This window comes from Pyrus communis, chromosome 6 (assembly GCF_041283825.1).
Source record: "Pyrus communis isolate YQ-2024b chromosome 6, ASM4128382v1, whole genome shotgun sequence".
NCBI classification, from domain to species: domain Eukaryota; kingdom Viridiplantae; phylum Streptophyta; class Magnoliopsida; order Rosales; family Rosaceae; genus Pyrus; species Pyrus communis.
Window position 1 is genome coordinate 17507431 of NC_142570.1, and position 27978 is coordinate 17535408.

General features: G+C 39.2%; 1 protein-coding gene, 1 long non-coding RNA gene and 1 pseudogene across 2 annotated transcripts; 2 read left to right on the plus strand and 1 right to left on the minus strand.

Moving 5' to 3' along the window:
* The first annotated feature begins 4343 nt into the window (after nt 1–4343).
* On the plus strand, nt 4344–8885 carry LOC148696365 (uncharacterized). Its single transcript, XM_088695198.1, has 3 exons — nt 4344–5542; nt 6975–7097; nt 8861–8885. Exons 1-3 carry the CDS (start codon nt 4344–4346, stop codon nt 8883–8885), a joined length of 1347 nt encoding a protein of 448 aa, XP_088551324.1.
* A 3569-nt stretch (nt 8886–12454) lies between these two features.
* Nucleotides 12455–14223, plus strand: LOC148696366 (uncharacterized). The gene is made up of 3 exons (XR_015963649.1): nt 12455–12794; nt 12912–13928; nt 14169–14223. It is a non-coding gene; the product is annotated as an uncharacterized LOC148696366 (long non-coding RNA).
* A 6727-nt stretch (nt 14224–20950) lies between these two features.
* LOC148696367 (uncharacterized) lies at nt 20951–23360 on the minus strand (annotated as a pseudogene).
* Nucleotides 23361–27978: the final 4618 nt, after the last annotated feature.

A 27978-nucleotide genomic window follows, 5' to 3' on the forward strand; every position in this document is an offset into this window, starting at 1 on the left:
AACGTCATACCTCATCTTATGAATTTGTTCCAATGTCAGACCTCCGTTAGTTTTTCTGTTAATTTCTTTGTTAAGTGCTGACGTGGCTAGAGATGAGGCCCACTCACTAATCCAATTGGACCTAAAAATAATTAAATATATTTTTAATAATTAAATATTTAAAAATTAAAAATAAAATTATTGTTTTATATAAAATTGTGGGATTCACCCTCTATGTCTCTCCTCTCTCTCTCTCCTCTCTCTCTAGGCACCTGCATCCCCAAAACCCAGAAACCTAGAAACCCATCCCACCCGTCCCCTCCTCAACCTTCCTCTACCACCCTCTCTCTCTCATCTCTCTCTCTTTCTTTCTCGCCTCTCATTGGGCAACCTGCATCCCCAAAATCCCAAAACCCAAAATCCCATTACAAATCTCAAACTAAACACTAAATGCATTGAATTTGAGGGCTTACAAACTGCATTATGTGCAAAAACTAAAATTTCAATCACCTCAGGTGATCAGAAGTAGAAGGAAGAAGGTCGAGCGACCTGGCACACCTAATGGAGCTCAGAATCTTCTTGCCGACCTTTGACAAATCCATCGCACCACCTTGGAACATCAAAAAGAGGATCAAGAATGAAACCCCAGAGCTCTCAGTGCCCTCGCTCAAATCGTTATTGAACATAAACGGATTCACCAAAACGCTACCGAAGGGAGATAGATTTAGCTGCATTTCAATTCGAACCATGAAAAATGACTAACCCAATTTTCAATCACTTAAAATTAGATCAAGAGAGCCCACCCCCTTCTCCTCACTTGAGCCTACCCCCAAATCAGAGCCACTCCTCTCTCTCTAATCCTTAGCCCCAAATCAGAGACACTTCCCCTTCTCTCTCTAATCCCTGCACCATCTGGATAGGAAGGGTGAGGTTGAAGTCGAACAAGGTTGCCTTCTCGAACTCCTCCGCCAAGGACAATGGCGCCAAGGCCAATAAGGCGGCAGCAATGGCGGAGAGGGACGCGAAAAGGGATACCAATTGGGGCTTTGTGAGATTTGGGAGGTTTAATGGGATTTTGGATTTTGAGATTTGTAATGGGATTCTGGGTTTTGGGATTTTGGGGATACAGGTTGCCTAGAGAGAGAGAGAGAAAAAAGAGAGAGAAAAAAGAGAGAGAGGGTGGTGGAGGAAGGTTGGGGGGGACGGGTGGGAAGGGTTTCTGGGTTTTGGGGATGCAGGTGCCCAAAGAGAGAAGAGAGAGAGGCGAGAGAGAGAGGGTGGATCCCACAATTTTATATAAACAATAATTTTATTTTTAATTTTTTAATATTTAATTATTAAAAATATATTTAATTATTTTTTAATCCAGTTGGATTAGTGAGTGGGCGCTGTCTCTAGCCACGTCAACACTTAACAGAGAAATTAATAGAAAAATTGACTAATGTCTGACATTGGATCAAATTCATAAGATGAGGTATTACATTGTCATTTTTAAAAGATGAGGTATGATAGTGTCGTTCGACCTATAGTTGAGGTAGTTTTGTTTAATTTACCCTAATATTTTGTAGTAGACTAGTAGTGTATGGATATTTTTTTCTATTAGGCTCTTATTTTTTAGTGTAGATGTGGTACTTAAACGATAAATGTGTACTTAAACGAAAAATGTGTTTTAATGTTTTGAAGTAATATTTATGTGGCAATGTGTGGTATGTGCAAATTTAAGGAAAAAAAATACTTTTCTTAATGGGTCATAACGGGTCGGATCATTTTACTCGTTGGGTAAAGTAACCCGACATGTTAAAGACCCATTGAGATAACGGGTGTGACATGACACGACCCGTTAAGATAATAGGTGTAACACGAAAACGACACAAATACGACTGATAGGAGCATATTCATGCGACTTAATTAGCTTGTTCTCGTGCATTTATGTTGTGTTTACTTAGCTATTTTAGTGTTTCAGGCCACTTTTGTGTATTTTCAGATTATAAGGCCAAAGTGTGCAAGAAGATGCAAATTGGAGTATTTTGGAGCGAAAGAGGAATGAATGAGTTGAAGACTTGAAGAAACGACGAATTCCTACTCCAACGATGAATTCTTACCAAAACGAGGAATCCTACTCAAACAAGGTTTCCTACTTGAAGTCGGAAAGTTAACCCTAAGTTTCCCATTTTGGTAACCTTTCCTAAACTTAAACGTCCGTATTTTCTAGCCACTTTGACGGCCTTGTATGCATTTTAGGACACAAAACCATGGCCCTAGCCCACTTTAAAGCCCAAGCCGTGCCCTTGCACTTTCTTTTCCTTCCCTTGCCGTGCAAGGGGGGGTATTTAAGTCCATTGTCATTCACTTAAACCCTATTTCCCTCTCCTAACCTAACCCTAGCCGCACCTTGCCCTTTTATTTCTGAATTAAACCTATTTCTCTCCCAAATTCAATCCTAGCCGCACCTTTATATTTCTTATTTAATTTCCTAATTTTTGTAAGCCTTTGATTTAATAAGCTAGGGTTTTATTTTTCTAAACCATATATAATTCCTAAGCTAGTCGTCACACCCTAATAACCCTATTTACCATGCAGCCACCATCCCATTTTATTTTTACCTAAGCCGTGCCCCCCATTTGATGATTAACCTAAGAAACCAAAAAGAAAATCTAAAGCCGCAGCCACCATATAGGTTTAGTCTTTTTGCCATGCATTTTGGCACACCATTCACCCTAATATTCTATACCATATCCCAATATATTATTCCAGCCAATTCCATGCATTGCGGCAGCTTTTCTTCCATTCACCCTTCCATCCGCAGCCACCTTTACACCCAAATTCATTCAGCCGCACTCTTCACCATTCTACCCTAATTCCCTCTAATCCGTGCACTCCCATTCACCTCTCATTGGATAATCAACCAACCACTCTAATTATTCTCCCAAAATTCTAAAACAGCCGTGCATCCCATCACCCAAAAACTGAACAGCCGCAGCTTTTCACCACAAATTCCAGCCTTCCCCCATCACTGCCGCAGCCATTCCACCACTCTCTACCACCTTACACACCTTCCTACACCACCACACAACCTTGCCGCACCATTAAACCACCCTTAAACCATCCCTAACCCCGAAACACATCCAAAAACCAACCACAACCAATCTGCCGCAGCAAGGAGAAGAGAAAAGAGGAGCTTAGACGCGCAGAAATTCAAGTGGATTCGTTGGGCGTTCTAGGTGTAATCCATCCTTTGTTCTTTATGTTTAAATTCAATTTTATTTTTCTTGTTGTGAACATGAGAGGCTAAACCCCTATTTAGCTAGGGGGTGATTCGAAACCATGTTTATGCTTGCAATATGATTTGATTACTTTTGGTTGGAATTTCATGAATGGTGATTCCAATTTGTTTAACTGCTTGATCGATAACTTATTTATGTATGTTGATTGAGAGTGCACGCTTAATTTTCATGCATGAATATGACGCTAGAATATAAGTGAATTTCACCTAATAGTTATGAACTTATATTCACAAGTAGTGGAGGTTGCTTATAAACAATCGCGTTAAATAAATTCTTGGCATAAGTTTCATGCAATCATAGTAACGAATGCCTCGTCAACACTTATAGTTTTCATGATGCTTAATGATTCTTGCTTGTATCTCTATTATGCAATTCATGTAGGGAACTTGTGGGGAATGCTTTGGGTTGTCGCATGCAATCATCCAATTCATTAACTTAAGGAAAACTTGACGGTTAATTTAAGCGGACCTAATTAACCCGGGGTGTTGAGTTTCATAATTCATCGAAAGACCAACTAAAAATCAAATTGTATGCAAGTGTGACATGTGTGGAGAAGAACCTTCTAGCTAGCATTCATCCATATTTTCATCACATTCATATTTACATTCTGTCTTTAAATTATAATCTGTGCATTTAGTTTAATTTCGTCAAAACCTCAATCCCCCTTTACTTTAGTGTCCAATTTAGTTAGAATGTGTCTTAGTTTGTGTTTATAAGTGTTTTGTATTCTTTGAGTCTTTTGATTTGTTTTAGTGTTTTATTATTTAGTTTGGCATTCTTTGAGTCTAGTTTAGTGTTTTAACGTTTGTTTTACGTTTTTGAGTCAATTTCCAAGTGAATTAGTAATCCCTCCTAATCCCCGGTCTAGAACGATCCCTACTTGCATCTTTACTACAATTGTCACAAGAGGGTTTTAATTTGTGTGCTTAATTAGTTCGCATCAAATTTTTGGCGCCGTTGCCGGGGATTAGCAATTTTGCTAATCCCTTGGATTGTTTTTGTTTCTTTTATTTTACTTTGTTTCTGACTTTGTTTAAGTTTCTGACCTAATTTTGTTTCTTGTTTCCTAGGTACTAATGTATGACTAGAAACTCTCAACCGATTCGTGCGAACATCTCGGATTTTGACGACGATTTTGAGAGGAAGTTGAGAAGAGCTAGAAACAAGCAAGAACACCATCCACCAAATTCCGAATCTGACCTTGAAGAAAACGTACAAGAAGAGGAGGAGGAAGCCACGGCAGGGATATTTGAAGAAGTCCAAGGCATGGCGGTGGACAACCGTACACTCAAGGAGCTTTCCGCCTCAGGTTTGGATAATGCCGCACCCTTGTGCATTCAATACCCCACAGCTGCCCAAGGTAAGACGGATGAGTTTGAATTAAAGTCAAGTTTGCTTCATCATATTCCTAAATACCATGGCTTGTCCATGGAAGATCCTAACAAACATTTGAAAGAATTTGAAGTAGTTTGCTCTAGTATGACTCCCGTCACTGTTGACGGAAATATCTTGAAGATGAAGGCTTTTCCATTCTCTTTGATGGATAAAGCCAAAGATTGGTTATATGAGTTAGCTCCCGGCACTGTCACTTCTTGGGAGAGTATGAAGAGAGCGTACTTGGAGAAGTTCTTTCCAACTTCTCGCATCATCCTCCTACGCAAAAAGATAAGCGGAATCCATCAAGAAGAAGGTGAGTCTTTTCCTACGTATTATGAACGATTTAAATCACTTGTTGCTTCTTGTCCACAGCATCAGATGAAGGAGGAGTTGCTCTTGCAATATTTCTACGAGGGTCTCCTACCTCTAGAACGTCAAATGCTTGATGCTTCGGCGGGTGGAGCATTGGTGGACAAGACGCCCAGGGATGCCAAGGTCTTGATCGCTAACCGAGCATTGAACGCTCAACAGTATGAAGGAGTAGGCCAAAGAGGACCCCCACGGCAGCAGGTTCATGAGGTAAGTTCCGCACCTGATATTCATTCACAGTTAGCTAATCTTACTTCCATTATGTCACAGATGGCCGAGGGAATGAAGATGCAAGGACCTGTGGTATGTGGCGTATGTTCTATCCAAGGACATGCCTCCGACAAGTGTCCTCAACTCATCGAGAATGGCGGATGGGAAAGTGCGAATGCCATTGGGTTTCAAAGCCAAAATCAGTCAAGACATGATCCATACTCCAACACGTATAATCCGGGGTGGCGAGACCACCCAAATTTCAAGTGGAGGGATTCTCAGCAACCTCAGAACCAAGGAGTCTTTAGGCAACAACCCCCGGGGTTCTTTTCCAAAACCTACGGCCCACCCCAAAATCAAGCCCAATCCGGCCCAAGTGCCTCAGGTACGTCTCTTGACAATGATGCACTTCTTAAGATACTAAATAAGTTGTCTAATGGGCAGGAAGATCAAGCGAAGGCGATGCAAAATCAAGAAAAAAGGGTGGATCAATTGGAGAAACAAATTGGGCAGATTGCAGATTTTGTAGGAAAGTTTCGTGAGCAAGGCCAACTCCCAAGCTCAACCATTCCAAACCCAAAGGGAGGGTTTGAAACGGCCAACGCAATCACCTTGAGAAGTGGAAAAGAAGTTGGCATTACATCCAAACCATCACCATCAAGCCCCGAAGAGGAGGAAAAATTGAGAATCGAAGAGGAGGAGATAGGCCAACCCACGGCAAAGGTGGAAACACCTTTGCCGCAAGTTTGTATTGATCCAAAAGTGTCTAATTCGGCCAAAAAGGGTAAGAATGGGTCAAATTCGGTTTCTACTAATGTTTTTCCTTTCAATGTGCCTTTTCCTAGCAGGTTTATGCAAACAAAGAAGGAGGAGCAGGAGAAAGACATTCTGGAGACGTTTAGGAAGGTCCAAGTAAACATTCCTTTACTTGATGCCATTAAACAAGTCCCGAGGTATGCAAAGTTTTTAAAAGAGTTATGCACAACTAGGAAAAGAATTTCAAACAAAGAAGTTGTGAAAGTGAGTGAAAATGTATCGGCGGTTTTGCAACGAAAGTTGCCTCCAAAATGTAAGGATCCAGGGAGCTTTACTATCCCATGCATAATTGGAAAAACTAAATTTGAACAATGCATGTTAGATTTAGGTGCTTCTATTAATGTCATGCCATATTCCATTTATGCATCTATGAACCTTGGTGAGTTAAAACAAGATGGCGTTGTAATTCAATTGGCCGATCGTTCTAATGTTTATCCCAAGGGAGTCCTTGAGGATGTTTTAGTGCAGGTTAATCATCTCATCTTTCCTACAGATTTCTATGTCTTAGACATGGAGGATTCGAGCGATGCTCCATCATTGCCACTCTTGCTAGGCCGTCCATTCATGAAAACGGCCCAAACAAAGATCGATGTGGCCAAGGGAGCACTAACAATGGAGTTTGGTGGTGACATAATTAAATTCAATGTTTATGACTCTATTAAGAATCCTAACGATAGTCATTCTTGTTTTGTCGTAGATGTGCATAAGGACAAAGGGCCGAAAGGATCCACACTTACCACGAAGGATGTATCAGGAACCACCGCTGGAGAAGAACTTGGAGTGATTGGTCTACAACCACCCAATATGGCCGAAAGTAGCCACAGTAACATTGTTGAAAGGGCTGCCATTTTTGAGCCCTCGCCACACTATGATTGTAAGTCTTCATTTCCAACCTCAATTCCTATTTCAACTAATAGGTTGTTACCTTCGTTGGTGCAGGAGCCCAATCGATATAAAGGTGGTGGGAGCAGTTATATGGATTGTCGGAACCGAAACACCACCATCAGGGAGGATCATTATCCCCGCCCATTCAGTGAGCCATACTACGAGAAATTTCAAGAAGTATACCGTGGAGGACATACCCCTCCATGCCGTGAGCCAGAGTGAAGATTAAAAGAAGGTTTCGTCCGGCTGGAAGACGTTAAAGCAAGCGCTACTTGGGAGGCAACCCATGCAATCAACAAAGGAAGAATTTGGGAATCGCTCCACACTCAGATTTGCGTCCCTAAACCCTTTCCTTTGTTGCTTATTTTATGTTATGTGTAATGTGTTTAATTGTGTCTAAAACATTGAGGACAATGTTTAGTTGAAGTGTGGGGGGTAACATTCTGTTTTGAGATATTTTTGCATGAAATTGTAGGGTTTTACCACCTAACATGTCTAAACTTGTTTCCCACTGTTTTTAAGTGTTTTTAGGCTATTTTAGAGTGTTTTAGAGTATGTTGACTTAAAAATCCGAAAATCCCATAAAAATTTGAAAAATTGCTTTGAAAAACCCAAAAAGAGTTGTTTTTGTGTGTTTGGTTGTGTCGTAGGTCACCTTCCAACGCAATGATGAGGATTTGGTTTTTAATTGCATGATGGTTAAAGAAAGTTACAAACATGGATGGACGTTTGATATACTCTTTGGTTTATGCTTGGTTGTAGTTATAGTTTACGAATTCACATGTAATCACAAAGAAAAAAAATTAGTTTTTGTAACATGCTTGAAGGAAGGAACTCAAACTAACGCTACATCCCTGTGAGACTTGAGCCTAAACGTTATTTGGAGAGTTAAAATCTGTGCATTATTGTTTTCTAAAGTCGTTGCATGATCTCATTATTCTTTGTTTGGTTACTACTTAGAAGGCGTTTCATCACTTAGTTCCAAATGCTAGAACTCATGCCCATTTCATTTAAATTTCAAGATGAAGTTGTGTAGTGACCACCATCAAAGCCAAACAGCCATGTGCCCTTCACTCATTTTGTGTTTAAGTTAACCCCATTGAGCCGTGTTAGCCCATGTTCTTTGTTAACCCACATTATCCTCACCTAGCCTAGAATAGGACCTTCTGTATCCTTGTTCTTGAAGCATAGTAAGCATGAATGATTTCCCTTTTGATTAATGTGTTGCAGAAAATAAGTGTGGGGGAAGGATTATTGATATGAGTTTATGTGCCATAGGCACGACTTTAAAAAAAAAAAAAAAAAAAAAAAAAAAAAAAAAGATAAGAAAGAAGAAAAAAAAAAGAGTTGAAAATAGTTGAAAAGTTTTGGTTGTTGAAGTAAGGGCCCAAAACAATGAATTAGGCCCTAAGAGTTGTTTGAATCTTCCCTATTTGTCTAAAAGTTGATTTCTGCATTCTAAGGGAATTCTAGGACTTAATTTCAATACTTTGCTTGCTATTGCGTAAATAACTTTTGTTTATCCCTATCTTTCCTTGTTAGCCAACACCCCAAGCCCCGTTACAACCCTTGACTTCTATCTTGAGTGTTGTGCATTTCAATTGTGGAGTTTGAATTTGGTATGAGCATATGGTGTCACTGGTTCTCGCATCTAAGTAGTAGCATTCCATTCATGAGATCATATCTAAACACGTTTAATTACTCCAGAAATTGCGTTCTTTGTTATAACATATGTGAGTACTAGTTTTTCATGTTTACATCAATCTTCTCACATATAACTAGTGTAGGGTGTGTAGTCAGAAAATCTGAGTGAAAATTGAGTGCATAACTAGTGAGGAATTGAGGGAGTTCTCTAAGGCATGTTACTACATTCAAAATGTGTTTTAATTGATTAAATGCGAACTAGTGAATGGTGACTATGATTAAGTATATGCTTGAAGGGAGGGAAGACTAAAAGCTATGTGAGTAATGATCTTTGACATGTCATGTTTTATTGGAAATCCCTGAGGCAAACGTTGGAAGGTTTAGGTTATGTTTTGTTTGTTTTGTTTCGTTTTGTTTAGTTAGTTTTGTTTTGCTCGAGGACTAGCAAAAGTTAAGTGTGGGGGAATTTGATAGGAGCATATTCATGCGACTTAATTAGCTTGTTCTCGTGCATTTATGTTGTGTTTACTTAGCTATTTTAGTGTTTAAGGCCACTTTTGTGTATTTTCAGATTATAAGGCCAAAGTGTGCAAGAAGATGCAAATTGGAGTATTTTGGAGCGAAAGAGGAATGAATGAGTTGAAGACTTGAAGAAACGACGAATTCCTACTCCAACGATGAATTCTTACCAAAACGAGGAATCCTACTCAAACAAGGTTTCCTACTTGAAGTCGGAAAGTTAACCCTAAGTTTCCCATTTTGGTAACCTTTCCTAAACTTAAACGTCCGTATTTTCTAGCCACTTTGACGGCCTTGTATGCATTTTAGGACACAAAACCATGGCCCTAGCCCACTTTAAAGCCCAAGCCGTGCCCTTGCACTTTCTTTTCCTTCCCTTGCCGTGCAAGGGGGGGTATTTAAGTCCATTGTCATTCACTTAAACCCTATTTCCCTCTCCTAACCTAACCCTAGCCGCACCTTGCCCTTTTATTTCTGAATTAAACCTATTTCTCTCCCAAATTCAATCCTAGCCGCACCTTTATATTTCTTATTTAATTTCCTAATTTTTGTAAGCCTTTGATTTAATAAGCTAGGGTTTTATTTTTCTAAACCATATATAATTCCTAAGCTAGTCGTCACACCCTAATAACCCTATTTACCATGCAGCCACCATCCCATTTTATTTTTACCTAAGCCGTGCCCCCCATTTGATGATTAACCTAAGAAACCAAAAAGAAAATCTAAAGCCGCAGCCACCATATAGGTTTAGTCTTTTTGCCATGCATTTTGGCACACCATTCACCCTAATATTCTATACCATATCCCAATATATTATTCCAGCCAATTCCATGCATTGCGGCAGCTTTTCTTCCATTCACCCTTCCATCCGCAGCCACCTTTACACCCAAATTCATTCAGCCGCACTCTTCACCATTCTACCCTAATTCCCTCTAATCCGTGCACTCCCATTCACCTCTCATTGGATAATCAACCAACCACTCTAATTATTCTCCCAAAATTCTAAAACAGCCGTGCATCCCATCACCCAAAAACTGAACAGCCGCAGCTTTTCACCACAAATTCCAGCCTTCCCCCATCACTGCCGCAGCCATTCCACCACTCTCTACCACCTTACACACCTTCCTACACCACCACACAACCTTGCCGCACCATTAAACCACCCTTAAACCATCCCTAACCCCGAAACACATCCAAAAACCAACCACAACCAATCTGCCGCAGCAAGGAGAAGAGAAAAGAGGAGCTTAGACGCGCAGAAATTCAAGTGGATTCGTTGGGCGTTCTAGGTGTAATCCATCCTTTGTTCTTTATGTTTAAATTCAATTTTATTTTTCTTGTTGTGAACATGAGAGGCTAAACCCCTATTTAGCTAGGGGGTGATTCGAAACCATGTTTATGCTTGCAATATGATTTGATTACTTTTGGTTGGAATTTCATGAATGGTGATTCCAATTTGTTTAACTGCTTGATCGATAACTTATTTATGTATGTTGATTGAGAGTGCACGCTTAATTTTCATGCATGAATATGACGCTAGAATATAAGTGAATTTCACCTAATAGTTATGAACTTATATTCACAAGTAGTGGAGGTTGCTTATAAACAATCGCGTTAAATAAATTCTTGGCATAAGTTTCATGCAATCATAGTAACGAATGCCTCGTCAACACTTATAGTTTTCATGATGCTTAATGATTCTTGCTTGTATCTCTATTATGCAATTCATGTAGGGAACTTGTGGGGAATGCTTTGGGTTGTCGCATGCAATCATCCAATTCATTAACTTAAGGAAAACTTGACGGTTAATTTAAGCGGACCTAATTAACCCGGGGTGTTGAGTTTCATAATTCATCGAAAGACCAACTAAAAATCAAATTGTATGCAAGTGTGACATGTGTGGAGAAGAACCTTCTAGCTAGCATTCATCCATATTTTCATCACATTCATATTTACATTCTGTCTTTAAATTATAATCTGTGCATTTAGTTTAATTTCGTCAAAACCTCAATCCCCCTTTACTTTAGTGTCCAATTTAGTTAGAATGTGTCTTAGTTTGTGTTTATAAGTGTTTTGTATTCATTGAGTCTTTTGATTTGTTTTAGTGTTTTATTATTTAGTTTGGCATTCTTTGAGTCTAGTTTAGTGTTTTAACGTTTGTTTTACGTTTTTGAGTCAATTTCCAAGTGAATTAGTAATCCCTCCTAATCCCCGGTCTAGAACGATCCCTACTTGCATCTTTACTACAATTGTCACAAGAGGGTTTTAATTTGTGTGCTTAATTAGTTCGCATCAACGACAGACACAATCCTTTTGCCAGGCCTATTTAGAGGTAACAATTCCAACTTTAAATAGTTAGATCAATTCTAGTTTCACTAGCAGAAGCATGTATTTAATTACAACCATCGCCGCTGCCACTATCACTACCACGACCACGACCACGACCACGATCACGACGATTGTTCACTACAAGAAAAATGGGCTTTGGGTAAACTAAGGACACAATTGAAAATTTTGTGTCTATTAGACTACCAAAAGACCCAAACAGTTCTCATTCCATAGAGGGCACCATAGATGGTGCCCAATGTAAAAAAGAAAAAAAAAAAAAAGATGACACAAAATAGTAATGGGCACGGGAACCATGCCAAGTGGGTTCAACTGACAATTTTTTTTTACTAAAGCTAGACATCAAAAACTTTTTGTGTCTATAAAATTTGTTTGTTAGCATCACAGTATGTGTTTTTTTAGTTTGTCTTTACATCTAGCACACATAAAAAATTAGATTATAAATTAAATTTATAAAATTGTGCTAAATAATGGTATAGAGCTATTTATTAATGTTCAATGTTTTAGTTTCAAAATAGGCTAACAATAATATAGTTCAAATTTGCATTTGACAAAAATCGAACCTAAGACCTCTCACTTACAAATGAAGAGGAATACCATTAAACCGTAGTACTAAGTGGTACGTTTTAGATTTACGATGAATCATTTCCATCTGCAATAAATGCTTGTTAGGTTCTTACCTTTTTCAGTTGCTTTTTAGATTCTAATCTTCTAACAGATTGCTTTTTAATCTCAAAATAAACTAGTAATAATATAATAATGTTTTCTTTCTAATTGATCATAATATACATACTCCCAGCATTAATTTTTTTTTTTTTTTTTTTTTGGGTTTATAATTTTGTTTCCGTCGGATTGCTGTTTTTGGTTCATACCGCATAATTCATAGCTAGTTTGAAATATCTGTCTGCCATTAGAATTATTTTAATATTGTTTCTGTTTGAGTGGTGTGCCGTGGGACCCGTCCATGTGCGAGTCCCTCTTCCCCGTGCAAGCCCCCTCATTTTCCCCTCGCTCTCTTTCTGTCATCCCCACTCCCCACTCCCCACACTCAAACTCTCCTGTCTTTCATCTCTATCCCTCGCCTCTGCAACTCACTCTCTCGCCGCTCTTATCAAGTCTGTCATCCCCACTCCCCACTCCCCACACTCAAACTCTCCTGTCTTTCATCTCTATCCCTCGCCTCTGCAACTCACTCTCTCGCCGCTCTTATCAAGTCTAGAGAAAAATCAAGAAAACTTACCTCAACATGCAGAGCTTAACCTTACCTTTAGTTCCCAGAAAATCGAACGGGAAGCCAACGAACCTACGAGCACCATCGCGACTCGACTGCCCGACGATAAATATCGTCGATTCCAGCTAACAAAGGTTAGCTTCGAAAACACCTTAAATGGTTTCCAATCGTTGTTTAGGCTTGTATTCATGTATTGTTTCCATTCGTTGTTTAGGATCGTACTCATGTACTCCATGCATATTTTGGTGAAGGTTTAGCACAAATCGACTCGGACAAATGAGCTCAAATCGAGCTCTGGAAGGTTTCCCCAGAAATCGGCCACTCTTGGCCTCGTCGGAAAAGGCGAATGCAAGCTGTACTCGCGGCGCGTCGGCTGGGCGTGGCACTGTAGTGGCCAGCGTGTGGCCTCCAGATGGGTCTGGGGTAAACCTAAAAGCCTTCCAACAACACATTATGAAGGATTCTAATTTGATAACACAGCTGAATAGCTTGCATGTTTCCCAATTTATCCTTGCTGTGTTTCAGCTGTGCGAAGCTCAAAGTTATTCTGATGGAGAACATTGGAATTTTAGGATTATAGAATTTCCATGATTTCCACATTTATATGAAATATTAGGATTGGGGCAATTAAAGTAGTTTATTATCTTCATTTTTGCTGTATGGGACTCTAAATTTGATATTCTGGTAAATTATGCAGCATTTCCACTATTAGTAATTTGATAAGCTTCTGGTTCTTTTTAGTTAAAACTTCCTTAAATTATGTTGCATGTCTTTGGTTTCCTTAATCATTGCGTATCTGAACCGTTGTTGGCTCAATTTCTTGTTCGAAATGTTTTGGAGTTTAATTTACTATGTGATTGGTGCTATGTTCATCAACTATTTTGATTCAGGAGAAGTCAGTTGTTGAGCCAGGCTCTGGCAGTGATAGCAGTAGTCAAGCTACGAGTTCCTCTATGAGCTCTGGCCCTCCAGAATTTCATTTTCTTTTTCTGGTTTTGGTTGGCGTTTGTGTCGACACTTGCTACATAGTGTTTGAAAAGAAACAGCTATAAGTTGAATGAAATCCTAGTTTTTAAATTTTGCATTGCTATTCTGAGGTTATAAACTATTTGTTGTAGAGTCTTTCACCTCTCTTCCAACTTATAAACTAATAAATGATAACTTACGATGATCTTGTGTGTTATATTGTTGAATGTTGTGTAGTTCCCCTGCCAAGTAGAAGCATGAAAGACAGCACTAAAGCTAGAACCTACTTGATTATAAGTAAGGTTGGATTTCAATATACTTATTTATTAGCTTGTGCTTTGCAGAACCTACAAGGTTTTTAGCAGATGCTATCTTTCTTAGAAATTAATGTTTTGTACATCTTGTTTGCTAGTGATGATGGATTAGCTGCACATTTTAGTTGCATATTTTGTCTGCTGTAATTTGGTATAACAAAGTAGCAGTGCATCAGCATCACTGCTTTTACTGCTTGATTCATTTCTTACTCATGTTCATTTTCAAAGGCTGGAGCCAGGGGCTGAAGGTTGTTTGCGGTGGTTGAGGGTTGTTTGGCTTGCCACAACCATTACCCGCACCCCACCCCCACCATGACATTAATGTTAATTTTGCCACCATTAATTGTCTGCACCACCTTCCAGCATGGCTTCCACCATTTCCCCACCAACAACGCTAATGCCACCGCCCATCATCACCATCACCTGCATTGCCGTAGTCGTCAGTCACACAATCCTCTTCAAAACGAAAAGTTAAGGAAATTTGTACTAACACTACCCCCCCCCCCAAAAAAAAAAACCCCTTGGTAACGAAATAATTTGGTCGGGCAAAATAAGGTTTCTTCGCTCAAGGGTATGCCTAACAAAACTTTGTCGGGTAAAGTTCTTCATGCAAAGGTTGTTGCACGAAGTTTTGTTCGATTAAAAAAATAAACTTTCGGACAAATAACATTTCCCGACCAATATTTTAATGAAACTTTCGTCAAGTAAAAGTAATTGACTAACTGTGCTCAATGAATCTGAGATGCTTGACTAGATAATTTCATCAGCCAAAATTGTATTTCTACAAAAAAATTATTTAAGATTGTATTTTTTGAGAGATGATCCGCGCCGGATCCTCTTTGTGAGGATCCTGGAGATTCTTCAATTACATTCGTTTATCATGTATTGTGCAGTCAATTTTCGTTGGACACTGTTTATATTCAATTTTAAATAAAAAATTTACAATGATTTATGACTACATGATGTACGATGAACGGATGTGGTTTGAGGATCCCCAGGATCCTTACAAAGAGGATCCGGCGAGAATCCTTTCTTGTATTTTTTGTCAGCTAAGCTTTATTAAGGAAACAAATTTGAAAATATATAAAATACTTGGTGCACGACTTCTTTCATTGGGCAAAACTGTGTAAGCTTTTAAAAATAATATTAATTATATTTAGCTTAAATTAATTAAATTTTATTATAATAATCTCAAATCACAATTGTCACATTCCGGCCTGGGGTGGATCACTTCCCGGGGTGATGTGGGATGTTACAACAATATAAAAAATATATTTAATTATTAAAACTAAAATTTTTGTACACTTATATTAAAATTTAAAAACAAATTTATTGTTAGTCACGCATTGTCTCTAAGTAAATATCCAACTGCTTCACTCTGTAAGACGTCCATCTCTAGAAATTATAAATTCTAAAATTAACTGCAGAGCCAATGTCACTTGTCCATCCTATGCTCAAAATTCTGGGCTGGAAGGGTTAAAGCTTCATCATGAGCTTCAAAAGTCTTGTAGTACCTGTAGAACACGTGCATCCACTATGTAAATCATTGAGTCCACAACAAGGTTATGTAGTCGGACATACCTGGCTTTTTTAGTTCGATCTCAAAATTGTTCGAAAATAGACGAAAAAAATACAAGTATTAGTTTAAAAAATACACTAAATAAGTAAAATTATTAAAAATAATATTTGTTTAAAAAAAAAAAAAAAACACACACACACACACACACACACACACATGCTTACCTTGGTTGGGCAAACATGGTCAATGTTTTTGTTTTTTCAGAGGCTTTGCATGACGAAGACTTATGCATCGGGCAAACATTTGGCGGCAAGGGAAAAAAATGCTAGGAAGCTAGTGAAATTTTGCTCGACGAACTTGAAAAAGTTTTGTTGTGTAAAGGCTTAATTACATCGTAGGCTTAAGTAAGTTTTAGGGTTTCGGGTGAGCAACCTTTCCCGATGAACTTCCATCAAACCGCCACTACTATTTGCTACAATACCTCTTTTCCCACTACCCAAATTAGAAGAGAAAAGCTCATCTATCACGATCAATGCCCATGGTAGATTGCAATCCACCATGGGCATTGTGCTCGTTAGTAATCTGGATGCGATAAAAAGACTTAGTTTCTACCACGAGCTATGTCTGTTGTTTGCTACAATACCTCTTTTCCCACTACCCAAATTAGAAAAAAAAAGCTCATCTATCACAGTCAATGCCCGTGGTAGATTGCAATCCACCATGGGCATTGTGCTCATTAGTAATTTGAATGTGATAAAAAGTCTCAGTTTCTTCCACGAGCTATGCCCGTTGTCAAATGTGATACAACCACGAATTGTGCCCATAGTAAACCGGGATCTAACACCAAGTGCACTATGGCTGTTGTGGATTACAAAATGTCCACGACCAATGGCCGTTATAAAAGAATTTCCAAAACAAATAAAAAGATATTTATTTTTATTTAATAAATGTAATATTTATATAAAAGATTGCACATTTACTACAATATAATAATTACATAAAAAAATCACATTTAAAATCAATGAGCTATCCTAAGAAGAGTGCATTTTTGCTCACCACCATTTATGTGGTGTATGCTAACCATCCTATTTACCACCGTTAGATGAGTTTGAATTTTGAGATTTATGCTTATCCACTACACGAATCTCGAAATTCAAACTCATCAAACAGTGATAAATATGGTGATGAGCATACAACACACTAAATGGTGGTGAGCAAAAATGCTCCCATCCTAAGAAATATGAAACTATCTATCAAGTATGAAATACGTCTCCATTTACAAACAAATTGTCGCTTAAAAGACTTCACTTTTCCTTGAATTGTATGAAAATGATTCGTAATTTGATAACCGTCACTGCCACTGCCCCTTCCTATTGGTTGAATAATTCACCTAAACATATAAGGAAAAATAAGTTGATCGAACGATTACTTCTAAGAAAACAGATGCTTAACAATTTGGTATATAACACTCTTAATTCTGGCTATGCCAATAGACTTATTAAGCTCATGAATAGAAATGAATTGATTCCATTAAAAACCTTGACATCTGAATGACATCTTAGCAGAAAGAAGATTGAAGAAACAACAGGCCATCAATCCACATTAACAGAAAAAGAATGGAATGATCTTTAATTCTCGATACCGAATCCCATAGAGATTGTCTAATAACTGACCATAGCCAACAAAATATCCAAATAACACTTAGCATTGACATATTCAAGCATTCATCTTCAACCAAATGACCTTAGAAACGCCGCAACACCAAACCCCACACATATTTAAGTATAGAGGTACAAATTACAAGCACAACCCCAAAAAAATTATAATAAAGCAAATACAAAGGCAGATAGTTCATCAATGTTGACAATAGTGCAAGTATGGGAACTCTCTAACAATTGAATACCCAAAGATAAATGCAATATGCCTTAAGAATTCGCAATAGGCATAACTACATATGAGAAACGACAGGACTGTCAACAAATAACAAGAAATTTGCCCGAATCCAATGAACATTTTGAAACGAAAGCAAAAACCTCAACAACTTATTACAAAAAAATCAAACCTTGAATGCATTGTGAGCGCCAACAATGTCTTCATATTCAACAAAAGAGTAGTAGACTCCAATTTCCTGCATACACCAACTTCTACTTTAGCTCCGATCCAGTTCATAGTTTGAGAGACAAACTCACCTTGCCAGGAGTTGCAGTCAATGTGTTACCATATAAGCTGATAAAAAAGTTGTGTAGAAGTGAGGATGATCTCATCCCCACGGATCTAACAGTTTCCAGTTTCTCTGGAGCCATCACTAGAACTCATGGGATATTGCCCTTGCAGTTTGACTTGGGCTCAAAGAAAATCATACTAGCCTTCTTCGTTGTGGATAGTACTTCCATCTATGGAGCTTTACTAGGCCGAGATTGGATTCATCATAGTCTCTCTGTGCCTTCCACCCTACACCAACAAGTAGCAGTTTACCACGAGGAATAAGGCATGGGACCAGGATTTTGGGAGATGGTGTAGGCCGAGTCATGACCATTCCTCCCTACTGCCAATGTGGCAGAAGCCAGCTTTTATAATCCTAGTATTGGGATTCTCCAGTGCTTAGGAGCTGATGAGAACGGCTGCTCGACTCAGGTGACTGCCCAAAAGCTTATGGAGCAAGGATTGTTCCTCACCAGGGAAGAATGGGATAGGCCCCATATTATCCTAACTCCCCAATGCCAGTAATGTTAGAACAAAGAAGAAAGGACCAAGTAGTTGCTATCAGGCCCTTAATCAAAAGACTATTGGTGTATGGAAGAGAGGGAAAGCCGAAAAGGGAGAGTTGTTGCCCGAGCATACAACAAGAAGGTAAAATTAAAGACCTTTAAGGAAGGAGAGTTAGTATGGAAAGCAATTCTGCTTTTAGGAGCTCAAGTTAGAGGCTTTGAGAAATGGAGTCCTACTTAGGAAAGACCTTTTGTTATTCACCAAGCATTGGATAAGGGAGGATATTACTTGACAGATTTGGAGGAAAACTTGCAAATACATCTAGTTAATGCTAAGTTTTTAAAGAAATATCATCCAACTCTCTGGGATGTTAGAGATTGTTATATTGAAGAGAGTTAGTGATTTCAAAAAGAAGTAAAGTTAATTGGTGCAGTAAAAATTTCAATATAATGCAAGAAGTGAAATAAGTAAAGGCAGAGAATAATTTTAATTCATAAAAAGAGAGTAACAATGGCCCTAGCCTAACAGATTTACATCTTCACCCAGAGTGATTATTCTGGAGTAGTAAGTCTGCATAGTTGTAAAAATTCTGGTAGGCTCAACCAAAATAGTGCTAATATTAACAAGTTGAGAATTAGAATGTTCCAGTTTCAGATTTGCCTTTTGCACTTCTTCGATCTGTTGTTTGAGTGTGCCAAGGAGAGCCTCCTGCTTAGCCTTTAGCACAACAAGTTGCTCTTCTAACTTCTGGATTTCAGAAGTCACCACCTTGATCTTCTCCTCTGTCACTGAACCTTCATCCACCAGCTGTTGAATATGAGTGGAAGTACTGGATTGTTTCTCCTTAAAGCACCTCACTCGATTGGCTTGCCTTTCAGCCCTCTGATGCTGATCCCTAAGAGCCTTCAAGTTCTCAAAATATGAAAGGAATGACTCATGCTAAACTCTTGATGTTTGATTAGCCTTGAACAGATATGTTACGACCTTTTCTACATCATAAAGAGCCTTGAGGCTAAATGAAGCTGAGAAATCCCTCTTCACCCACTCTTGAAAGACTTGGCGTTGCTCTTGAAAGCCAGAAGATTCAGAGGGATACCTTGAGGATTTCATCTTTGTCTTGAGTTGCCCGAACTCTTTAAAAAGCTCGGGCAAATTTGCAACTGTGGAAATAGGTGAAGAAGAAGAGGGCAGTGCTCCAGCTTCTTCAGAGGGCGCAACAATAGAGGAGGTCTCAACAAAGGGAGAAGCCTAATAAGTGGGAGTAGTGATGATTGTAGGAGCAGTAGTGGTCTTAATCTTCTTCTTAGGCTTAGGGATAGGAATCCCTGTGACCCTAGAAGTTAAAGAAGGTCGAGGAAGTTTCATCTTGTGCACCAGACATGGAGGAGAATTGCTTGAGTCCTCTCCAGGGCCCTATTACAAAACCAAGAAAACAAAGTTATGAGAAAGACTACAATTCATAATGAAGATAGGTAAGATGAGAGAAGTCAATATACCGGAATGAAGCCCGATGCCTTGGAAGGAGGGGTAATAACTTTTGGTTGTGGAGGAGGATCACTCCCACTAACTGGAGAAGGAGGAATTATGCCCAAACCCTCACCAAAGGCCTATAAATATCAAAGAGAAAGAGCAAATGTTAGTAACTAAGTTATGGAAAAGAAGATAAAAGTGAAGGTACTTCTATACCTGAGTAGGGTTTTGAGTAGAAAGAGGAAGCACCTCTGTAATGGTTGCTGGATGAAGAGAAGCCCGTGGGCTAATTACCTCTAAGACCATGAAGATCTCAGGGATTATAGGCTCCCCAAATGCTATTGCTGTTAGTTGATGCGACTCATGTGTTGGAGATGGTTAGGGAAAATAAGAACGGAAAATAAGTATAAATGAAAAGATATTAAGACAGAAAGATTCAAGATAGAAGTCATCATCAGATTGCTATCCTCTTCCACAAAGTGCAACATCTCCCCAGTTGACAGGTCAACCTAGTAAGTAAGAACCACTACTAATGGAGGAGAAGTTGAAGGAATGGAGGTAGAGCTTTGCTTAACTGAGGGTGCAGCTACTTCGACTTTAGCCTACAAAAAGAAAAGTTAGGCATTAAAACTCTATGGTGATGGGAATACAAGTATAAAGTGTGGAAATGAGATATACCTCTGAAGGCTTAGCCCGATAAGGGGAAGCATGCGTTGGTCAGGCAGACATAGATGAAGCTTCAGGCTGAATAAACCTTTCACCTCTAATGTCCTATATAAAAATACAAGTGAGGAGTCAGTGCAAATATTGAAAGAATAAATGAGAGTGGGGTACTTAAAAGACAATAGGCTTCTTGGTTGCTTGGGGCCTTAAACCCAAAAGAAATGAAGTTGTTAGCTCTTAATCAAAATGCAAGTAAGAAGGGAAGGTTAAAACAAAATTCAATTATTGGAAGCTTTCTGTTTCTTCCTACCCATACCCGCCTCAACCACAAAAGCAGAAGACTTAGAGGATTTAGCAACCTGTGCCCTTGTTCTCTTCTTTGTAAGGGTTACCCGCAGACAATGGATGGAAAGTTGAGCTCGAGGTCACTCTTCGGGCTCGGACTTTGAAGATTCCACTACTGTTGCTCGCGTTTGCCGTGTGGCCCAAGTTTTCACAACAGGCTCAACCTCCTCACCTTCTGAGTTTCCAAGTAGCTTTGAGACATCCCCATATGCTCTAACACCTTGTCTCTTTGCCTTAGTTGCAGCTTCTTGAAGGACAAAGGCATCCCCAGCCTCTTCATCCTGCCCAACGTCCATTCATGAAATTACAAATTAAAAAAGGTACCTATCAGAAGGAGTAGATTCTTATGATAAATCATTTCCTTTCAATCTTCAAGCTCAATTGGCTTTGGATAAGATTTGATGGATAGTTGCTTAAAGATGTGGTCATGAGCTTCGAGCAGGTTTCCTCCATACTTCTTAGTCCATTTTGTTTCCCACCAAGAAAAGAAGCTTGAAGTGCATTCGACGTTCAGGGCCATGGGCTTTCGGGCAACCTTGCTCAGTATTTCGAGACTTCGTCGGGTAGCTCAGAATGTGACTTCTTGTGAAGAGTGAAGACGATAAGGGGTATTACAATGAACAGAGTCGAAGAAGGGCACCGAGATGGCTTGTCTAAACCCTAACTGTCTAGCACAGAAGTTAGGGTGTTAAACTTCTAGTTCACACTCATACCAGTCATTCCTTACTCCCTAAGCTAGGTCCCTTGGTTGTATGCAGTTGATAAATCTCTTTATACATAAGGGGATAACGTATTCTCCAAAAACATCTTGGAAATCTCAATCAGATAACCAAAGATATCTCCTTAGCGTGGACCCTCCCCATTCTAGGTCCACTCGAGTCTTGTAGACTCTGAAGAAGTAGAGGTAGCAGAAGGTAGAATGATTGGTGGGAGAGGCCTCAACGAGGATTTGGACAGGGGCCACTCTTTCTGAAAATTCAAGGTTGGGAGCCTGAAGCTTGGGAAAATACTATTGAAGCCAAAGCTGGATCATCCAAGTTGGACCATTAAGGTTGGTTTCGAATTGTTCACCATTGTTAATCTCATACAGGAGATGATAGAGATGAGCAAAGAGGAAGAAACTCGTGGCTACATCATCAAAGTTGAGAAGAGCTTCTACTAGAGGAATCCATTCCACTTTCACTCTTTTAGATTTATTGGGGAAGACGTGTTTATTGAGCTAGTAGAGGAGAAAATACATGTGATCCTGATCTCTGTTGGCGTTGGAGGAAGATGGATCAAATTCCTTATTGGAAAATGAGATTAAGCCTGTAAATGAGGTCCCGTAATTCTTGAAGGTTGAAGAGTTATACTCCATTTGAAGAAAGGCAGCAGAGCTGCCCGAACTTTTAGTGGTCAGGCGAGAATGAGGAGCCTAATCATGGGTAAAATCTACGACCCTGCCCGAAGGCCTTAGCCTGAAGACCTGTGCTATATCGAGGATGGTCAGGGACATGGGGCCCATCCTAAAGTCGAAGGTATTGGTGCTCGAGTTCCAAAAGAGAAGAGCCGTAGTGAGCAACTTGGGCTTAGCAATCACAGTCAACTTGGACAACATTATCAGCTCATAAATTATGTTGTTTATCCATTTCCTTTTAAAGATGGGCTGGAGCTCATTTATCCATTGTGCCCATGCCTTATCCTTCATAAGTGAGAAGCTGCGACGGTGGTTTGACAATTTAGAAGACGAAGTGCTCGACTTAGCCTGAAATGGGTTGGGGGTATACCAATTCTCCTTGGCATATTGTTTTCTAAAGCTACAGGGACCTGAGAAGTCCATGCAGGCCCCAAGAAATGTACTCCTCCCTTTTCGAAGAAAAGTTCGGCATGCAGGCCTGCTTGAGGGTGATGAAGGTCATTGAGCAAGCGACGCATGGTGGAAATCCCCTTACCAGGCTGGCAGGGAGATTAAGTTCGAGCAACTTTGGGTGCCATTGGATGATTATGAGGAGAAGATGGGAAGAAAATCAGAATTAGGAGGCAAGAACTGAAGAACGAGAGAAGTTTTAGAAAGTCTAAAGGCTTTGAGAATTCTGGGAAGTTCTGGGAATTCGAGGGTTTGAAGATGCTAAGTTATTTAGCCAAAGGGTTTAAGTGAGAATTATATAGTAAGTGGTTACCTAACGATGGAATTTGTGGGTTAGTGTAAAGGTTTAGTTAACAACAAATGCTTTAAATGGTGCAAGTCTTAAGTGAAGGCGTGCACGACTGTTTAATCATTATTAGCGTCTTGAGTTGCAGACTCAACAATGATTAAATGGGGCACTTTTTGGGTTAATATTTGAACATTGGACCTAGATGAAGGAAAGCCCAAGGATGCCAACTAAAAGGGGACTTGACCGAAGCCCAGTACCAAGCCCAAAGGCAAAGTAAAGCCTTCTCAGCCAAGATACAAGCCACGTTCTTACCATTGAAGAGACAAGTGATGAAGACTAACGTACTACCAGCCAAAGAACACTTTCTAGTGGCATTACAAGTAAAAAGGCTGATGACTCACTACCCTTCAGATGCTTTCGGGCAAGAGCAAAGTCACACCAGTTAGGCTAATTGGCCTATAAAAGGGGGAAGAGGTCCCAAAGACAACGACACTCAACCAATCAAATAAAAAAACATACAAACTTTACTCTCAAGCCAAATTTGCATTCAAAAGCTGAAATCAACCCAAATTCAGTCATTTTTAGCAACAAGCTATCTTTTGCCCATTTTAAAGCTCTGCTATCTCCTTTAGTGGCGTAGTATCAATTCCCTTGTGTAAACTTGTTTACCATCCATCCCTTTTTAGCATATAAATCCTTGTTAATTCAAAGAGAAGTGATTGCAAGAGGTTTAACCATGACAAACAAGGTAAAATCTTGCCCGACACTTTTTGTTTGTTTTCTAAATATGTAGATCTATTACTTAATACATTCTCCAGTATGTATTCAAGTTATTTCCATCAGTTTTCCTATTTTAAGAGTTCAATTTGCATATGGATCTAGTTATTTTAATGAATATGTTATCATTAAAATCAATCAAGAACCAAGCAAATGGCTTAAAGGGGCTTGGACTCCCTTCATTTGAACATACAAGACTATGAACTAAAAGTCCTTGTTTACAAGGCAAGAAAAATAACTTAATGTAGACTTGACCCATCCACGACAATCCTTTGATAATAAGAAGTTTGATTAACTTAGGGCGCAAGTAATCGACTAAAAACACTCTTGTTCTACATTTGCTATACTGAGATAGCAATGGCACGCCTAGCACTTAGTTAGTTTTGATTGTGAGCCTCAAGGCCTACACCTAAGGCCCCACAAAGGCACCTTTTAGAATTAACTTTGTCCTCTTCTTGTAGCACATCAACAAGCAAGAGCCCGACAACACATCCTAAGTGCCAATCCCTTAGGGAACTATGCTGAGGTCCGATGATCCTTCTCCAGAGAAATCATTGCCTGAACAGCACCATTATTGCATTCGCTCCCATTACAAATATGTTCATTCTAGTTGAAGCGCCTTAGTTTCCGGAGTGACACGGTGAAGGGTTGGTTACCGTTGTTGCGGTGAGGCTAAGGAGGAGAGAGCATGGAGGTTATGTTAGGGTTGATTTGTTGGGTTGCTGATGCTATTGTAGAAGGAGAGTGGGAGGTTTTTGAGTGGGTGACATCATGAGGGGAAGAAATTGGTGGTGGTGGTGATGTGAGGAGTCATGGATAGAGAGAGGCCATGAGTGGAGAGAAGATAGAAAAATCAGAGAAAAGTTTGTGAGAGAGAGGTAAAGTAATAGGAAATGAAGGATTTCAGTTAAATTTTGACTGTGGCAGTACAGTGAAATTTCAAAGATTTGAAATTTTGGAAAAATTTTCAATCCCGCCCCCTAATTTTTTTTTAATGATGCATGTAATTTCACCACATTGAATTTTTTTATCTACCACAAATATTAAATGTGGTTTTAAAAAATATAACCACGGATCAAGATCTGTGGTGGTTTAATATTTTTACAACATACTGATTAAGTCTGTGGTATTAAATTGTTTTATTATAACGGGCCACTACTTGTCTGTTGTAAAATATTATTATCCACAACGTGCTGACTAAGACCATGATAAATGTTCACTTTTTATAACAGGCGCATAAAGCCTGTGGTAAATTTGTCGTGGTAGATGAGCTAATGTCTAGTAGTGAAACCCTATTGTTTGATCACGTTGCACAAGGTCCCCAAGTATCTCATAAAAAACAACAGCAACAAAGTCATGGCTATAGTAGAGTCTGCAACCAGAAGATGATGGTGTCTCGACCCACACGACTAGGTAGGGGAAAGAGGTGCACCTTCAGTTATGGAGGTCTAAGGAATAATATTGATGATAAAAATCAGAGGAGTTAGTACTAGAAGAGGAAATAGCTAGGAGTTAGTACTAGAAGAGGAAATAACTGAAGCAATTGTGGCATAAGCTATAAGATTTCTAATGGTAGTATTATAACCACTAGTTGGAAGGGATATTAGGATTGCCGTGTGGAGGACTTGAGTAATTTCTCTATGCCAAAGAAGGTGATGACGAAAAGTTACTCAGATATCTTGAATGTAAAAGAACATGGAGAAGATACCACCATCATGATCAATAAATACATAAGCCAATGCACAATCATATTTGTCTTGTATCACAACATTGACTGATAACATTTTTAGTGCATGAGCCATGATGAGTATAAGCGAAGTCAATATTTTCACATTTCAGGGATCCCATATCTAGATATGTGAAAACAACACCTATACTTTGCTTTCATCCCTACCATTGGATTCATCTCCACCTCTACTTTATAAACACCCATTTGTCCTCCATTTTTCACTCAAATCCACTGTTTGAAAAAATCTCATTCTCTGCACTTTAAGTGTTTTGGAATGTATTATTTTGACGAGACACGCATTCTAGGAAACTAGTTTTCATGATCCAATCATCATACATTTTTGTAACATCCGCAAAAAACAAACGTTTGGAGATTATGTAACGGGATGAAATCATTCGACAGTTTGAGACGAAAAATCTCGATTCAATGGTTATTTTAACTCCAATCTTGATGTTTTTTTACAAATACAATCCTCGACCCTAAAAGAGTACAAGGAATGAACCCGATCATCATTTTAAAATATTTACACTAGTGGATAAAACAAAAGATTAAGTTCTACTTAACGGAAGTATAGAATAAGTTCCAAGTGTTTTCGAATCTATTATTTTGATGGAACACACATTCTATGATTCACACACTAAAATGAGAGTAAAATCACACAATAAATTGACATGATCATCAAATTCAATGATTTTTTAACTGTTTGAATTTAATATTAAAAATTTGATTTTTTTTTATTTTTTTTATTTTATAATTTGCCTAACGAATTATGAGTATTTGTTGGGGCATAATACAACTTCGTCAGGCAAAGGCTAAAACTTCCCCTCAAAATTTTCCCAAAAATTCAAATTTGCTCCCAAAAATAGGTTAGCGATGAATTATTCCAAAGTTTCATCAGGAAAACTTTATTTCCCACCAATTATTTCACCAAAATTAAATATTTCAGATAACTTTGCTTGATGAACTATTGACAGTCGTGTAGTAGTTAGGAGACGGAAAGCTTTTCACTAGGAAGAAGAACAAAGCCCAGGGGATCTGTAAAGGGTTGGCGAGCAACTAAATCACTGGGTCACACATAAGTGGATCTAGGTTATTTACTTGCCCAATCACCAAAGAGCGAGTGATAGTCAATGGTTTGTTGACTCACTGCATGGTGGCATCATTTGCATGAAATGCCCCATGGTCGTTGATTCTTCGAAGATGCACAACTTTCAAGTCCATACAAATATGGACAGACAGTGCGAGAAGGGGGGTTTGGCCAATATATCTCTAATGCCTAAGTTAGTTTCTATGAAAAGAGCGAGGGTTTAGGGCTTGTATAGTAGCAAAAAGCTTACCAAATTTTGGAGGTGATGAGAGTATTTATAGGAGGTAGTGGCCAATCATGGTAATAAGGTTCGGCCCTATATGCGGCGGCTTTCTATTGCATAATGAAAGGATATTTCCAAGATATTAATTAGGAGATAATATCTTGAAATGATGATGGGAATATCCCTAATTGATTGTGACAGGGATTCCTAACTTGATATGGTTAATCTTCAATTGGAATTGTTTTAGAGATATGATTTAGTAATTAATTCTATCTTTAATGCCTTTGGCTTTTCCATGAAATGAGTAGGGGAACCTTAAGTAGTCGTAGTCTGCTGTTAAACTCCCAAGGATGCTGACCTACGCATGGGAGTATCTAAGAAGTCTGCCTATTTAATGAGGGCAATCTTATCATTCTTGAGCAAAAGTCCACATGTTGCCTTCTAGATTTTTGAAATTATTTTTTCTTCAAAAATACCACCACACTTATTGGGCTACCCGCAAGAAAGGGCAGTAGGTGTAGAAGTCTTAAGTTGTCGGGATGGCCAAGTCGGTAAGTTGTTTAGTGCATCTCTGTCAAGTCGGTAATCTGCCGGGATTGCCATCTGGAGTGAAGCAACACATCTGAAGTGCATGTCAGCGAGTGGTGGAAGTGTAATGGACATCAGGCGCGAACTTTGAGCTTCAAAGAGAGAAATCTACATAAAATTAGGTCTAGAACATCGAAAAATTGGTAGAAATGGTCGCCAAAAGAATTTCAGGGTCGTCGATGGATCGGCTTGTCTAGTTAGAATCGGGTCAAGTTCGGCGATCGACTAACGGCTAAACCAATTTGCATTTTGGTTTGGGCGCTGGGGTGCATTCCAAGTCACTGGGTAGGTTCTGGGTGCTAGTCGACCCACTGGGACAAATGAGGCACATGCAGGGAAGGTACGAGTTAAGCTCTCTAAATGGGTCTTCTCCTTGCCTGGATTTGGGCTTGAGTGCCTTAAGGCCTGGGCTCACCCACTGCTATTGCAGTTTGCGTTGTTTTTGGGCTTAGCTCATGGCTTGCCTTGTTAGCAAAGAGGCTGCTGAGGGATTTCTCTATGGGCCTTCTGGTCCTGGGCTTTACGTTATTGCTAGAGATGCTGCATTTGCCCTTTGGGCATGGGCAGCATGGGTTGGACTTGCTGCAAGCCTTGGTGTGCACACCTAGGTTCCTGATTGGGCAACGATGGTGGCTACCCCAGTTCGTTGTGTGGATGAAAAACCAAGTACATATGGAGCATTGTTCGTCATGATTTAGGAATTTTTCGTCATCGTATTTCTTCCCCGGGTATTCAAAGAACTTATAAAAGTTCTAGGAATAGGAATGCGTGGAAAAATTTACGTATGTAATGG